Source organism: Oncorhynchus nerka, linkage group LG7, assembly GCF_034236695.1.
Source record: "Oncorhynchus nerka isolate Pitt River linkage group LG7, Oner_Uvic_2.0, whole genome shotgun sequence".
Classification (NCBI taxonomy): domain Eukaryota; kingdom Metazoa; phylum Chordata; class Actinopteri; order Salmoniformes; family Salmonidae; genus Oncorhynchus; species Oncorhynchus nerka.
The window spans coordinates 48,370,867-48,385,630 of NC_088402.1; the positions used below are offsets into that span (position 1 = coordinate 48,370,867).

The following is a 14,764-nucleotide window of genomic DNA, read 5'->3' on the forward strand; positions in this document are numbered from 1 at the left end:
TGCGTTAAAAGAACGACAATAGCTGGCTAGGTAACCTAGAAAATCGCTCTAGACTACACAATTATCTTTGATACAGAGACGGCTATGTAGCTAGCTATGTAGCTAGCTACGATCAAACAAATCAAACCGTTGTACTGTAATGAAATTAAAAGAAAATGTGATACTACCTGTGGAGCGAGGCGGAATGCGACCGGGTTGTTGAGTTCTAATCGGTAGACGTTGGCTAGCTGTTGGCTAGCTAGCAGTGTCTCCTACGTTAAGGACGACAAATAGCTGGCTAGCTAACCTCGGTAAATTAAGATAATCACTCTAAAAACTACACACTCTAAACTACACAATTATCTTGGATACGAAGACAGCAAAGACAACTATGTAGCTAGCTAACACTACACTAATCAAGTCGTTCAGTTGAGGGTAATAGTTTCTACAGTGCTGCTATTCTTATTGACTAAAATGATTAAAAATGATACAGTACTGCTGAAGTAGGCTAGCTGGCAGTGGCTGCGTTGTTGACTTTGTAGGCTAGCTGGCAGTGGCTGCGTTGTTGATTCAGGGGCTAGCTGGCTAGCTAGCAGTGTTGATTACGTTACGTTGCGTTAAAAGAACGACAATAGCTGGCTAGGTAAATAAGAAAATCGCTCTAGACTACACAATTATCTACACAATTATCTTTGATACAGAGACGGCTATGTAGCTAGCTATGTAGACGGTGGGCGTTAGCTAGCTGGCTAGCTGCTGGGCAGATACGTTAGGACAACGAAATACGATAATTACGCAATTATCTTTGATACAAAGACGGCTATGTAGCTAGCTAAGAAGAAATTGCTAAGATTAGACAAATCAAACCGTTGTACTATAATGAAATGTAATGAAATGTAATGAAAAGTTATACTACCTGCAGACCGAAGTGCAGACCGAAGTGCGGATGCGACTGCTCGCTCCAACCCGGAAGTATGTTATCTCATCATATTTGTGCCTCTTCGATGGTCAAATGTCTCTGTCTGTTGTTCTGTGCTTTCCCGGGTATGGGGGCAGCAGTTCTTCGGCTGCATCAGAGTCACAACCGTCAGTGTCTATGCTAGCTGGGCTAACAACACATGTAGAATTACTGATGCTAGCATTGGATGTGTTCGTGGAAGCAGAACAACTTAGCAGTACTACCAGTAGAGCTGGTATGTGTCTCTATGGACGCGGGCCTTACTTATTTTTTTACGATTGATCCATTTTCCAGCAAGTGCAATGAGCAGCAGCTGTGAGAGCGTAACGGTTAATGTGATTGGATGTTAATTATTTGAGTAGGCTACCTGTATTTGACATTGTGTTGCTATTTCGCTGAACACTAGATGGTTTCATTTTATTTTTGGCAGTGAAACGAAACCTCACCCAAATGTATAGCCCCGTTGGAAAATATAAATGGACTGTTTGAAAATGTAAAGAATTCTTATTGTTATATATATTTTTTAATTGTTATTGTACATGTGAATCACATTTTTATTTGGCGTACCCCGACAGCATTGGGCCCCCTATGTGTCTGCTCTTTGTGCTGTAGGATTTCTGTGATGATTGTTTTGTGTCAGCAGTGTGTACCTGTTCACAGATGGCCCCACTGACGGACAGTGGGAAAGGGCGGACATTGCCTCGGCCCAGGTTGTCCCTTTTCCTCTGGTTACTGAAGAGCTTGAGCTCCCTCTTCTCCTCGTCGTCCAGCGTGTTACAGTACCGGACCTGACAACCGGATCAACATACTCCATCATCATCATTATCAAACACATCATCCATACCTGCGTGAATGTGTCAATAGTCACTAGACACAGTGTATCAGGTAAACTAGTGTGTCACCTCGTTGTCGTGCGGGGGCAGCTGGTGAATCAGCTGTTTGATGCGGTGCTTCTCTCCTGGGCTGTTCACATACGGCACCCTGTCCTCAGGTAGAGAACTGTAGTACTGATGCACCTGACAGGGACACAAACCATAGATGAGTGATTTGATTTGAGTGGCTAGTGTGGTCCTCCCTTCCTGAAGTAAGACATGTGCATCCCTGTCATTATCTCTGTCGCCGACCCCAACCGGCCCCATGAGAACAAGGTTGGATGGAAGAGAAAAACAGAATTGGTTTCTAATGGTCAAATGTCTGTCAATTGAAAGCATACCTTGAGTTTTAAAGAGCCCTCCCAGATGAACCTGAAAGCTGCTGTTTCTAATGAATTGATGATGCGCTTCATATTCTGCTGTGTTGGTTATTGGTCTGTCTTCCATCAGCCTTATTCTTGAGAACAATGGCTGGAACCATGAGTGTCTGGGACAAAGGATCCTGTGGCACTGCAGCAGATGCAGCCATGGAGAGCAATGTTCTCTTTCAATAGCTGACTGATCAAATTAAATGCGCCGAATACAACAAGTGTAGACTTTACCGTGAAATGCTTACTTGCAAAGCCCTTAACCAACAGTGCAGTTCAAGAAAAGTTAAGAAAACAATTTTTAAAAATTAAAAGTAACACAATAACATAACAATAGCGATGCTAGGGGGTACCGGTACCGAGTCAGTGTGCGGGGGTAGGTACAGGTTAGAGATAGCTGGTTTACAGAATGCCAAGCGTGTGCAAAGCTGTCATCAAGCCAAAGGGTGGCTACATTGAAGAATCTAAAATCTAAAATATATTTTGATTTGTTTATTAATATTTTTTTGTTTTTTTACGTGATTCCATATGTGTTATTTCATAGTTTTGATGTCTTCACTATTATTCTACAATGTAGAAAATAAAGAAAAATAAAGAAAAACCCTTTGAATGAGTAGGTGTGTCCAAACCTTTGGCTGGTACTGTATCTATGGTATCTATGACTTTACTGTAGGCGACAATCAAAGTAATTTCAGGCATTCAGTTAAACTTGTTGAGCTAAAGTCACGTGATGAAATGGAGGGGAAACGCTTCAGGTAATTATTCTCCAAGAACACAATGATCTGATCGTATTATTATAATGATTTGCAACATAATCCTTGTCACATACAGAGCAGATTTAAACTAAAATCATCTTGTGGCTCACACCTCCCACAAGAAAAAAACTTACAGTTTGCCATAGAATTCTTCAGTACTTACTATAGAATTCTGTAGTAAACTGTATTATACTTAAGCAATAAGGCACAAGGGAGTGTGGTATATGGACAACATACCACAGCTAAGGGCTGTTCTTAGGCACTTCGCATCGCCGTGATATATTGGCCATATACAACAAACCTCCGTGGTGCCTTATTGCTAGTATAAACTGATTACCAATGTATTTAGAGCAGTAAAAATACATGTTTTGTCATACCCGTGGTATACCATGGCTGTTAGCCAATCGAACTTCCCAATTCATAATGTAGAATGCTATACTCCACACTGTAGTATCCCTCGATCAGGTGTAGTACTTACTATATCATTTTGTAGTATATTGTAAAATACGATACTACACTCTGTAGTATCCCTCGATCGTGTAGGGCTTACTCTATAATTGTGTAGTATAGTATAGTATACTATACTACACACTGTAGTGTCCATCGATCATGTAGTGCTTAATATGGAACTGTGTAGTATACCGTAGAATACTATACTACATGCTGTACTATCCCTCGATCATGTGTAGCCCTTACTATAGCATTTTGTATTATACTGTAGAATACTTCAGTAAATAATACAGTATTATCTCCATAAAACACTGTGTAAATACTACAGTATTTTTACACTACAGTGTCTGCAAAAAAAACTATAGTAATACTACAGTATTCAGTTTGCATATACCTCACCCATTCCCTTCCCCATATCCCAATTTGTGCCTCCCATGAGTGAGAAACCTACATGCCAAGTATAGACCATATGTTATGTTCCCTACAGGTAATAGAGGGGCCTTTGATATGGATTGACAAGATAGTGGAAAGTGAAGTTTTGTTTGAAACTGCTAGCGAATCGGGTGAAGATAATTGCACAGAGTGAGAATGAGTAGGGTACAGAGGCGAGGAAGAAGGTTAGCAAGAGATGTAGTTGTTGTGGTGGAAGCTAGCAAACCCCCTAGACTCGTTTTTAATAGGAGTGAGGGTATTGGACCAATGCTACCTGGGAAATCCATTTAACGTCTCAAGGGAAATCTGGAATGTGTTGGAGGAAAGTGTTGAGAGTCACAAGAAGTGGTTTTATTTAGATTTTTTTTGTGCCTGCTTAGCAGAGGAAGCGTGTCGTAAGTCTCATAAAGATATCAGAGTAGAGTGTTTCCTGTATGGATTTTCAAAGCAAGGCGCCTATCAAGGGGGTCATTTCTGGGGTGGCGCATGAGAAAAGGCAGAGGATACTGTAACTGACGACATACTGTAGATGGAGTGCTTGGTGCCCGTTGACTGATCTGAGGGGTGGATGGAGAGAAAAACTACTGTTCTTTGATGAAGAGTCTCTCCCTTCTAATATAAAGATAGGATTCATGAGATATCCTGTAAGAACTTTTGTGCACAAGCCCCTTCAGTGTCATAAATGCAGAAGATTTGGTCATCTGTCAAGTGTGTGCAGATGGGAAGAGTATAGTATGCCAGATTAAGTGAAATGCTGCAATTTTGGTGGCAAACATGCCCCCTAAATTCCTGGAGTGCCCTGTTAGGCTGAAGGAGATCGAGGTGGCAAGAGAAAGGAGTGTCCAGCTTGTTCCCTATCTGGAGGCGATAAGAAGAATGGAAGGAACGAGTGGCAAGCAAGAAACAAAGGTTCTATAGCCACCACCACAAGTGAAGGTTTCTCATAAAATGTTACATGTTAAAAAGGTGGACATTTGACTATTTAACTGAACAGCACAAGCGAAGAAAAGAAAATTGAAATCATTGTGAATGCAGCTGAAATTTCACTGCCGAGGCCTTGCAAGAAATCCTGTTGGTGAATGTTCTTGCATCACAGGCCCCTGAGCCTGTGTAGGGATGTATCTTAGAATGGACTGTGATTGAAGAAGTGGGATGGGTTTTGTTTGTTGACGTGTCTACTTTTGATATTTGGTATGATGTCATTTTCCCCCTTTCCCACAATGTTTTTTAAAATGATATTTTTAGATTCCATTAATAATAATGCACCATTAACGTTGGATGCAAACCGCCGTTAAACCCTATCGAAGAAGTAGAGCAGAAGCTCTGAACTATCCGTTCAGACGTCAGTCATTACAGGTTATGGAAATTGTGGTCTTAGTAATTATCCAGTTTCCTCAATGTGAAAGAACCAACTTCTGTGTCAAACATAATAAAACAAAAACAGTATAGTAAATACAACAGTATAATATAGTGTCATGACGTTGGCCTGTGGGTAAGGTTTATGACCCCCCCATAAATACCTTTCTCCCTTCCCTCTCTCTTGACTCTACAGAGGGACTCTTGAATATTCTTTGTTAAACAGGGATTCTGGGAATATCAGAAGGTGGGGGGAAATGAACCATATTTTGGTAATCCAACCAGTTGAACACATGCGTTGGTACTTAATGAATATGATGTCAGTTCGGTTGGCATCTGAGACATTCTCATCAATGATAGGATGACATAAATGGTACAGTGGAAAGTCTACACATTATAGTTATCAGATTCACATGGAATTGTTGTGCAATTTGAATATGAAATTAATTTGGGAGGGGATGAAATGTGATTTTAGCTTCCAAAATGTGAGAATTGGGTTTTCATGAGTGAATTAGGCCCGACTCAGTGGCCCGCTCACGTGAAGAGACATTGGTTATAAACAATGAAACACGCCCTCCTCTCCCTTCCTATATAAAGCCTTGATGACAATATAACTTTCTGTTCCAGGTACATTAGGATGACGATCCGATGTCAGAAGGGTTCAGATAATAACTACAGAACAATGCCAACCTCAGTGTGAGCTCTGGTTGCGAATGGCATGAACTTTGAACTCTTATTCACTACAGAAGTGATACATCCTAGCCGTTGAGTTAGCAACAGCAGCTGAAAATGTGGGCTAGGAGAGGACAGACAGAATATACTGTCTACCACACAACAACGACACTACAACATTTCCTGTTCACCGCCAGAGTCACTCTTCAAAGGACAAAGGACTCTGTTGGGCAACACGGCCTTCCATCTACCACCAACCTACCGAAGCACAGCTCAGAGTAAATATTTATTGCATTTACCTTTTTCAAATGGGCGGTAATTTAGAATGCATAAGATTCTGTATTTACGATAGAGTAGCTGCCTACGGCCTGATATGGCTTCTCCCTTTGCTCTTCAGTCTTCCCCCTCTTTCACTCAAACCCGCCCTCTTTTCTTTGTGTAACCAGCTGTCATACCTGTTCCGTCCGCTAGGGACGTTTTCCTTTATGACATCATTTGTAATCAATGTATGATTAATTCTGTGTATATGTAAATCTGTGTGATTAGTTAGGTATTTAGTAAATAAATAATTAAACCCAATTTGTATTGCTGATTCAACTTGTTAGCCAGGGTTCGTGAAGATAACCAAGAATTTACAACTTTCAGATGAGACTGAAATAAGGGGACGATTGATATTGACTGCTATTGATGTAAAATATTACTAGGTCTTTAAGAGGTTATTCGGAGGATAACTGCTCCATAAATATTATTTCGTGGTGCCCCGACTTTCTAGTTAATTACATTTACATGATTAGCTCAATCAGGTAATATTAATTACAGAGAAAGGATTTTATAGAGTAGCATGTCATATCACTTAACCTCTTACCTCTACCTGGGACGCTTGCGTCCCAACTAGAGCTCTGGAAATGCAAATGCGCTACGCTAAATGCTAATAGTATTAGTTAAAACTCAAAAGTTCATTAAAATACACATGCAGGGTATCAAATTAAAGCTACACTCGTTGTGAATCCAGGCAACAAGTCAGATTTTTAAAATGCTTTTCGGCGACAGCATGAGAAGCTATTATCTGATAGCATGCACCAATACACTACAACAGAAAAGCACAGCAGGGGACGTAAACAAAATTAGCATTTCGGCGTTACACAAACCGCACAATAAAATAGAAAACAGTCATTACCTTTCACCATCTTCTTTGTTGGCACTCCTAGATGTTCCATAAACACTATTGGGTCTTTATTTCGATTAAATCGGGCCATATAAAGCCAAGATATCGTTATATGTAGACTGTGTGATAAACGAAAAAAACAGCGATTTCACAACGTAACGTCATTTTTTAAAATTCAAAAAGTAGACGATAAACTTTCACAAAACACTTCGAAATACGTTTGTAATGCTACTTTAGGTATTAGTAAACGTTAATAAGCGATAAAAATCATCCGTAGGCGATGTACATATCACTAGCTGTCGTCTTGGAAAAAAATTCAGGAGAGAGCTCTTCCGGAATGATCTGGGCGGAGACCGGAGGTACGTCGTGCCCCTCTTTCGGTTCAACCAAGAATCAAAGAGGATTAAATTCACAAGATACTCGACAACATGGGGATGCTGTGGGAGTTGAATGCTCGGTCTTATCTAATTCGGCTCACTGTTAACAATTGCGGTAGTGGCGCAAGGATATTTATTTCCATTTTCTGTGATCAGGTTTTCCTGCGCTTTCCGATGTAACGCACGTTATGTAATAGCCACAGTCGTGATTTAACCAGTTTTAAAAACGTCCGAGGGTTTCCTATACACACATTCTAACCATATGAACGTACTATATTCCTGGCATGAGTAGCAGGGCGCTGAAATGTTGCGCGATTTTTAACAAAATGTTCAAAAAAGTAGAGGGTCGACTGAAGAGGTTTTAAGTGCAGACACGACAGCAGTCATGTCTGCAAAAACACTACTGTAAATACAACAGTTTAATACACTAATGTCCCCCAAAACACTGCAGTAAATACTACAGTATACTACAGTCATGTCCGTAAAAACAATGTAATTACTACAGTAGAGTCCGAAATAACCCTGCAGTGAATACTATAGTATATAAATATAGCAATACTAGAGTATTTATACCATAGAATACTATAGTATTTTTCATGTGGGCTAGCATTGCACCAAAACACTAATAATCTCCAATCCTGTAGAAAACAGTCACTTAGGCAACAGTAGACGCCAAACTAAGTTGTCTTGATTTCATTCATCTCCTGACGGTTCAGAGAAAGGCCACAGCTTCCATCAGCATCCTGTCAAGATGGCTGACTAGAGAAAATAACTATCATCAGCAATACCTGTCATCTATTAACAGCCCCGGGAGCGAGCGAGGGAGAGAGCGAGCAAGGGCGGGAGGTACAGCACTTTACTGTGGAGACAGGAGTTTTAACTTCAGCCTGATCGACCTGAGAACAAACACGGAACTAATTTCTCGATCATATGGACAGCTCCAGTCTATGGAAAGTACAAGGAATGTTTATGTCTGTGCTATTTTCTCTCTGTGCTTGAAGTTTATGCTTTAGTTTGTTCCAATTTTGTTCCTGATCGAATAAAAACATCGCAATCCAACAAACAGCATAAAATGAAATGTTGATTTAACCATTATATATAATTTGATTTAACCATTATATAGCCAGGGATTCATGCTGAGACCATGGTCTCTTTTGCATATGAGCCCTGCATGAACACATCAATAAACAACAATTACACTATACATAGCTACAGTATATACTGTACACATCAATTACACAATACATGGAAAGCAAACACAAAACATGAAAAACAAAACACATTCTTCAGCCCTCTAACATCCACCTGAATTGCCCTAGAGCAGGGGTCTCCAACCGTTCCTAGAATGAGAGCTACTTTTAAAAAAATGATGAGCTAGTAATTTTTTTCTAACTTTCAAATAGGTACTTCCTTCTCTTCTCATCTCCACCCCGGGTCTTTAGTTTACAAGAGAAAGTAGTGTCGTGACGTTGTATTAGTTAATGTGACGACTGTTGCTCATCGAATGATTAAAGGTTTCTAATTCCGTGATTAACTGAACCAAGCAATTATTAACTCATTAACTTGGGGCACCATGGGAAAATTAGTTTTATTGAGTTTACATTTCCCAAATTAACTCAAAGAATATCAGAATATCGATTTTACAACAGCCGTTAATTAACCAGTTACTTCTACAGTCTCGTTCTGAACGTCTCATAATCCTGGAATCTGCACGGACCCGGGTCTCACCAATGAGTTCGTACCACACCAATCTTAGTTGAGTATTTATTTACTAGAAAGCTAAAATGATGATAAAAGATATACATACACAAAAACACATTCTAGGCTATTGATTAGAACTTAATATAATGGGCCAATACACTATGGCGCATGTTACCCAAAATGGGGATTTAAAAGAGAGAGAAAAAGAGAAAGTACACGAGAGAAATATACATTTGGGTGAATTTGTCAGCTATGCTTATTCTAACCATAGCCTTGCCCCAAACTGCCGCTCTTATGGGTCAGAATATAATGATGTAATTACGTGGGGAAGGTCTCAGTGGATTCTCTGCGTGGACCGTTCAGGCTGCTCAATGACTCTTTGGTTGTCCTCACGATGTCAGTGTCCTTTTTAGCTTAGGAGTCTGTTCCCTCGCCCTTGCTCTGGAAGGGCTCTTCTGAGGACAGACAGCTCTGTAGCTCAGAGCTCACAGCGTAGGAATGAAACAGTGTAGATACCACGATTCGATGGGGAGTGGAGGCTAGGTGGTTCGACTTGAATTAACCCGCTTAGACACAGCTACTCATCCGTAGCTTGGGTAGAAAAATATTTCTTTGTCTTCAAACTTGTGTTGCATTTTGGGTTCGTTGACTTTTTAGACATCGGCTTCAGCTAGGGTCACTTAGTCTGATATGTTAATTCTTCACTCACAGGTTTTATAGCCTCGGGTCAGAAGTGGACGTAACCACCTTTAGGGCAATTCTCTGTGCGTACCAAGTTAAGAGCAAGGTCTAGATTTGACTCAAATCCAATTTTAGACAACTAACTTCACATTTCATCAACAACCTTGTTGTTGCGGCTTGATTGTCCCTCGAGATCTGATTTCTCCATCATTGTTATTTATCATGGATTCACACACAGAACTGATGTCCTCTCTCAATGACTTACAGATTGCTGTCATCTTGCCGTTTTCCTGTTTCAACTCATTGAGTTGACCCTGGGAGAACTGAAAACTGTCCTTCAGATCCTGGACCTCTCTGGTCAGGTCGTCCATTCTTTTATTAGTTGAATCCACCAGTATTTGGACAAAACACTTGAAGCTATTTTCTGCTTATAGATCTCTTTGTGTTTGTTTAAAATATCCTTCAACTGTGATAGAGAAACACCACTGTCCTCAACTCTACTTGCATCGGCTTTGGTATTTGTCATGGTAGCTGTAAACCATGTACTCCTCGCAGTTCCAGACAGGGCAGGTCACAAGGAAGATTGAAAACAACAACAAATAGCAGGGATCTAGACAGCCACAATCCCGGACAATCCGCGGTCCCAGCCACAATGGCTAACCGCGTCGTGGGCTGCAGTCACGGGCTGCTAGCATGATAGGTATCTAGCTAGCCTATCATTCTTCACCAAATAGATGCCAGCCTTGGCATCCCATGATCCAAACTCAAAAGTTATCTAGCTACTAAGAAACTTCCCAATACACTTTCAAAACAACAAACTTTCCAAAACAACAAACCAAGCTCTCCCTGGTTCCATGTTCAACAGGAAGGGATTTGAGACAATTACAATAAAGGCAGATTGAAGCTCTGACAGAGCCTGGTCAGCTGTGGGGGCAATAGCATACACCACAGTGTCATCTGCAAACAGATTAAAGTTTGAATTATTACAGATACAGTAAACCAATATTGTTTGAAAGGTTGCTGGATAGAATCCCCGAGCTGACAAGGTAAACATATGTTTTTCTGCCCCTTAGCAAGGCAGTTAACCCACTGTTCCCGGGGCGCTGAAGACGTTGATGTCGATTAAGGCAGCCCACCGCACCTCTCTTATTCAGAGGGGTTGAATGTGGAAGACACATTTCAGTTGAAGGCATTCAGTTGTACAACTGACTAGGTATCCCCCTTTCCCCTTTCATGTAAATAGTGAAAAGAACCGTACCAAGAACCGATCCCTGTGGAACACCCTTTGTTAGGTGTTCTGTCCTTAATTTATTTTTCAAACCATCTACATGTTGCCTGGTTCTGTCACGTTCTGACCTTAGTTCTTTTATTATGTCTTTGTTTTGGTATGGTCAGGGAGTGAGTTGGGTGGGTTGTCTATGTTCCGTTTTCTATGTTGTGTTTGCGTTTGGCCTGGTATGGTTCTCAATCAGAGGCAGGTGTCGTTAGTTGTCTCTGATTGAGAATCATACTTAGGTAGCCTTTTCCCACTTGTGTTTCGTGGGTGTTTATTTTCTGTGTCTGTGTGTTCCACACAGAACTGTTTCAGTTAGTTATTTCACGTGTAGTTTATTGTTTTGTTTCAGTGTTCTTTTAGTTTAATAAAGAGCATGAACACATACGACGCTGCGCATTGGTCCTCCGATCCTTACTACTCCTCCTCGTCAGAGGAGAGGAGGAAGAGGAAGAAGACAGCCGTTACAGAATCACCCACCAACCAAGGACCAAGCAGCGTGGTAACGGGCAGCGACCGAAATCGCAAGACTCCTGGACATGGGAGGAGATTTTGGACGGCAAGGGACCCTGGGCACAGGCTGGGGAATATCGCCGCTGGAGGCAGCGAAAGGCGAGAGGCGGTGGTATGAGGAAGCAGCACGGCAGCGCGGCTGGAAGCCCGAGAGGCAGCCCCAAAAATGTCTTGGGGGGGGGGAGCACACGGGGAGTGTGGCTAAGTCAGGTAGGAGACCTGAGCCAACTCCCCTTGCTTACCGTGGAGAGAGGTGGACCGTGCGTCTCCTCGGGCCGGGGTACATGGCACCAGCCTTACGCATTGTGTCCCCGGTTCGCCAGCACATCCCAGTCCGGGCTATTCCACCTCGCCGCACTGGCCTGGCTACGGGGAACATTCAACCAGGTAAGGTTGGGCAGGCTCGGTGCTCGAGAGCTCCAATGAGCCTTCACGGTCCGGTCTATCCGGTGCCACCTCCACGCACCAGCCCTCTGGTGGCAGCCCCCCGCACCAGGCTGTCTCTCCGTCTCCTCCCTATAGCTGCTCCCGCCTGTCCTGAGCTGCCAGAGTCTCCCGTCTGTCCTGAGCTGCCAGAGTCTTCCTTCTGTCCTGAGCTGCCAGAGTCTCCCGTCTGTCCAGAGCTGCCATAGTCGCCCGTTTGTCCTGAGCTGCCAGAGCCGTCAGTCAACCAGGAGCTGCCAGAGCCATCAGTCAGCCAGGAGCTGCCAGAGCCATCAGTCAACCAGGAGCTGCCAGAGCCGTCAATCAGCCAGGAGCTGCCAGAGCCGTCAGTCAGCCAGGAGCTGACAGAACCGTCAGTCAGCCAGGAGCTGCCAGAGCCGTCCGTCAGCCAGGAACTGCCAGAATCGCCCTTCACCACGGAGCTGCCGGAGTCTCCCGCCTGTCCGGTGCTGCCGGAATCTCCCGTCAATTCGGGACCCGTGGTTTGGGTCCCCAGTCCGAGGTCGGCGGCGAGGGTCGCCGCGTTAAAGAGGCCACAGAGGCGAATAAAGAGGCGGAGAAGGACTATGGTGGAGTGGGGTCCACGTCCCGCGCCAGAGCCGCCACCACGGACAGACACCCACCCAGACCCTCCCCTACAGGTTTAGGTTTTGAGTCCGCACCTTTGGGGGGGGGGGGGGGGGGAGTACTGTCACGTTCTGACCTTAGTTCTTTTATTATGTCTTTGTTTTAGTATGGTCAGGGCGTGAGTTGGGTGGGTTGTCTATGTTCCGTTTTCTATGTTGTGTTTGCGTTTGGCCTGGTATGGTTCTCAATCAGAGGCAGGTGTCGTTGTCTCTGATTGAGATTCATACTTAGGTAGCCTTTTCCCACTTGTGTTTTGTTGGTGTTTATTTTCTGTGTCTGTGTGTTCCACACAAACTGTTTCGGTTAGTTATTTCACGTGTCGTTTATTGTTTTGTTTCAGTGTTCGCTTGGTTTAATAAAGAGCATGAACACGTACCACGCTGCGCATTGGTCCTCCGATCCTTACTACTCCTCCTCGTCAGAGGAGACAGAGACAGCCGTTACAGGTTCAGACCAATTGATGAAAGCCTCTGAATAAGTAATGAGGTATCTACTGTGTTGAATGCTTTAGACAGGTCCAAAAAAGTAGCATAGATGGTGCTATGACCAGGTCTGAAACCTGACTGGTGTACATTTAGAATACATGTTATAGTTAAAAATGATCTAAGCTGACTATTTTCAATCAAATCAAATCAAATGTTATTTGTCACACCGCACAAATACAACAGGTTACAGTGAAATGCTTACTTACAAGCACTTAACCAACAATGCGGTTTTCATTTAAAAACTTAAAATAAAAAATATAAAAGTAACAAAGTGCTTGTAAGACCACTGAAATCTTTATTTTAATTTTGTACCTTTATTTAACCAGGCAAGACAGTTAAGAACAAATTCTTATTTACAATGAAGGCCTATCGGGGAACAATGGGTTAACTGCCTTGTTCAGGAGCAGATCAACATATTTTTACCTTGTCAGCTTGTGGGTTTCGATCCAACAACCTTTCGGTTACTGGCCAAATGCTCAAACCACTAGGCTACCTGCCGCCCACAAAACACAAAATACAACCATAATTTCATTACTTTCATATTTCATGTTCGTCAGACAATGCATTCCACAGATTATCCTCCAGCTCATCTTCAGTTTGGTCATGGTTTCTGGCTTTTTCTCCTCTATCCTTATCTCCTCAAACCACACGAGGGGATTGAAAATGAATTAATCATCAGTTCTGCTGCTCGTTTACCAATCAATGAATCCAGCTACAAATAATTGGACTGTTGTGACAAATACAGTTCAATTTGTTTCAGCCAGGGTTCAGAAAACTGTGGTAGGACACAGGAGACTTGAAGAGGCATGTGCGTGGCTAGATTAGTAGGTAGTTGGGATAAAGAGGTGACAGAAAGTCAGAATTGGGTTGTGTACCTGTTCAGGGCTGAGACCGAGGGGTGTAGTCAGCAGTGTGAGAGAAGGGGAAAACGGGGGTACAAAAGATGGGGTAACAGAGAGGTGGGTAGTGTACCTGTTCAGGGCTGAGGCCAGGGGGCACCCAGGCGTATTCCTCCAGCGCGCAGCCTGAGTCGTCGTCAGAAGTAGAGTTCCTCTGGAAGTCGTACATCAACTTAGTGACACTCTTCTCCATCTCCAGAGACATGGCCCTCACCACATGCTCCTCACTGGGACTCTTAGAGTGGACGCCAGTCTTCTTTTAGCAGAGAGTGCAAGAGAAAGGAGAGGGAGAGGGAGAGAAAGAGGGAGAGGGAGAGAGAGGGGAGAGGGAGAGGGGAGAGGCGAGAGAGAGCAAGAGAGGGAGAGGGAAAAAGAGAAAGGAAGAGAGTGAGAGAAATGGAGAGATAGGATAATTAGTATTCTAGGGCTCAGATTTCCCAGTGGCATACATCAGGGCTATGGCAGATATATTAAAGCATTTTAAGCAATTTGTTACAAGCAATTACACATTAATATTGTACAGAGACACACACACAAACACACACATTGGCTCAGACTTGATTAAAACAGTCAAAAGCACATTATGTTTATGCCATTATAGTTTTCAAAACGAATGTACAGTCTGGCTGGAGAGTGAAACAGCTGAACACATTACTATTAACAGGACAAGGTATCTGATGCCTATCGCTGCCTACCGACACCAGAAACATGGCATTGAAAGGCAATAATTTAGGGAGAATATTGAAAATCTAGCACC

The 14,764-nt window shown here is 42.8% G+C and overlaps 1 protein-coding gene across 1 annotated transcript in view; it reads right to left on the reverse strand.

Moving 5' to 3' along the window:
* Window positions 1-14,259, reverse strand: part of LOC115131844 (prickle-like protein 2) — a 35,182-nt gene extending 20,923 nt beyond the window's left edge. Inside the window, exons 1-3 of the mRNA XM_029663870.2 lie at window positions 14,081-14,259; window positions 1,840-1,953; window positions 1,588-1,725 (exon numbers count right to left, since the gene is read on the reverse strand). Of these exons, the coding sequence (XP_029519730.2) occupies window positions 1,588-1,725; window positions 1,840-1,953; window positions 14,081-14,212 (384 nt within the window). The 5' untranslated portion in view covers window positions 14,213-14,259. The remainder of the gene's footprint in view (window positions 1-1,587; window positions 1,726-1,839; window positions 1,954-14,080) is intronic.
* Window positions 14,260-14,764: the final 505 nt, after the last annotated feature.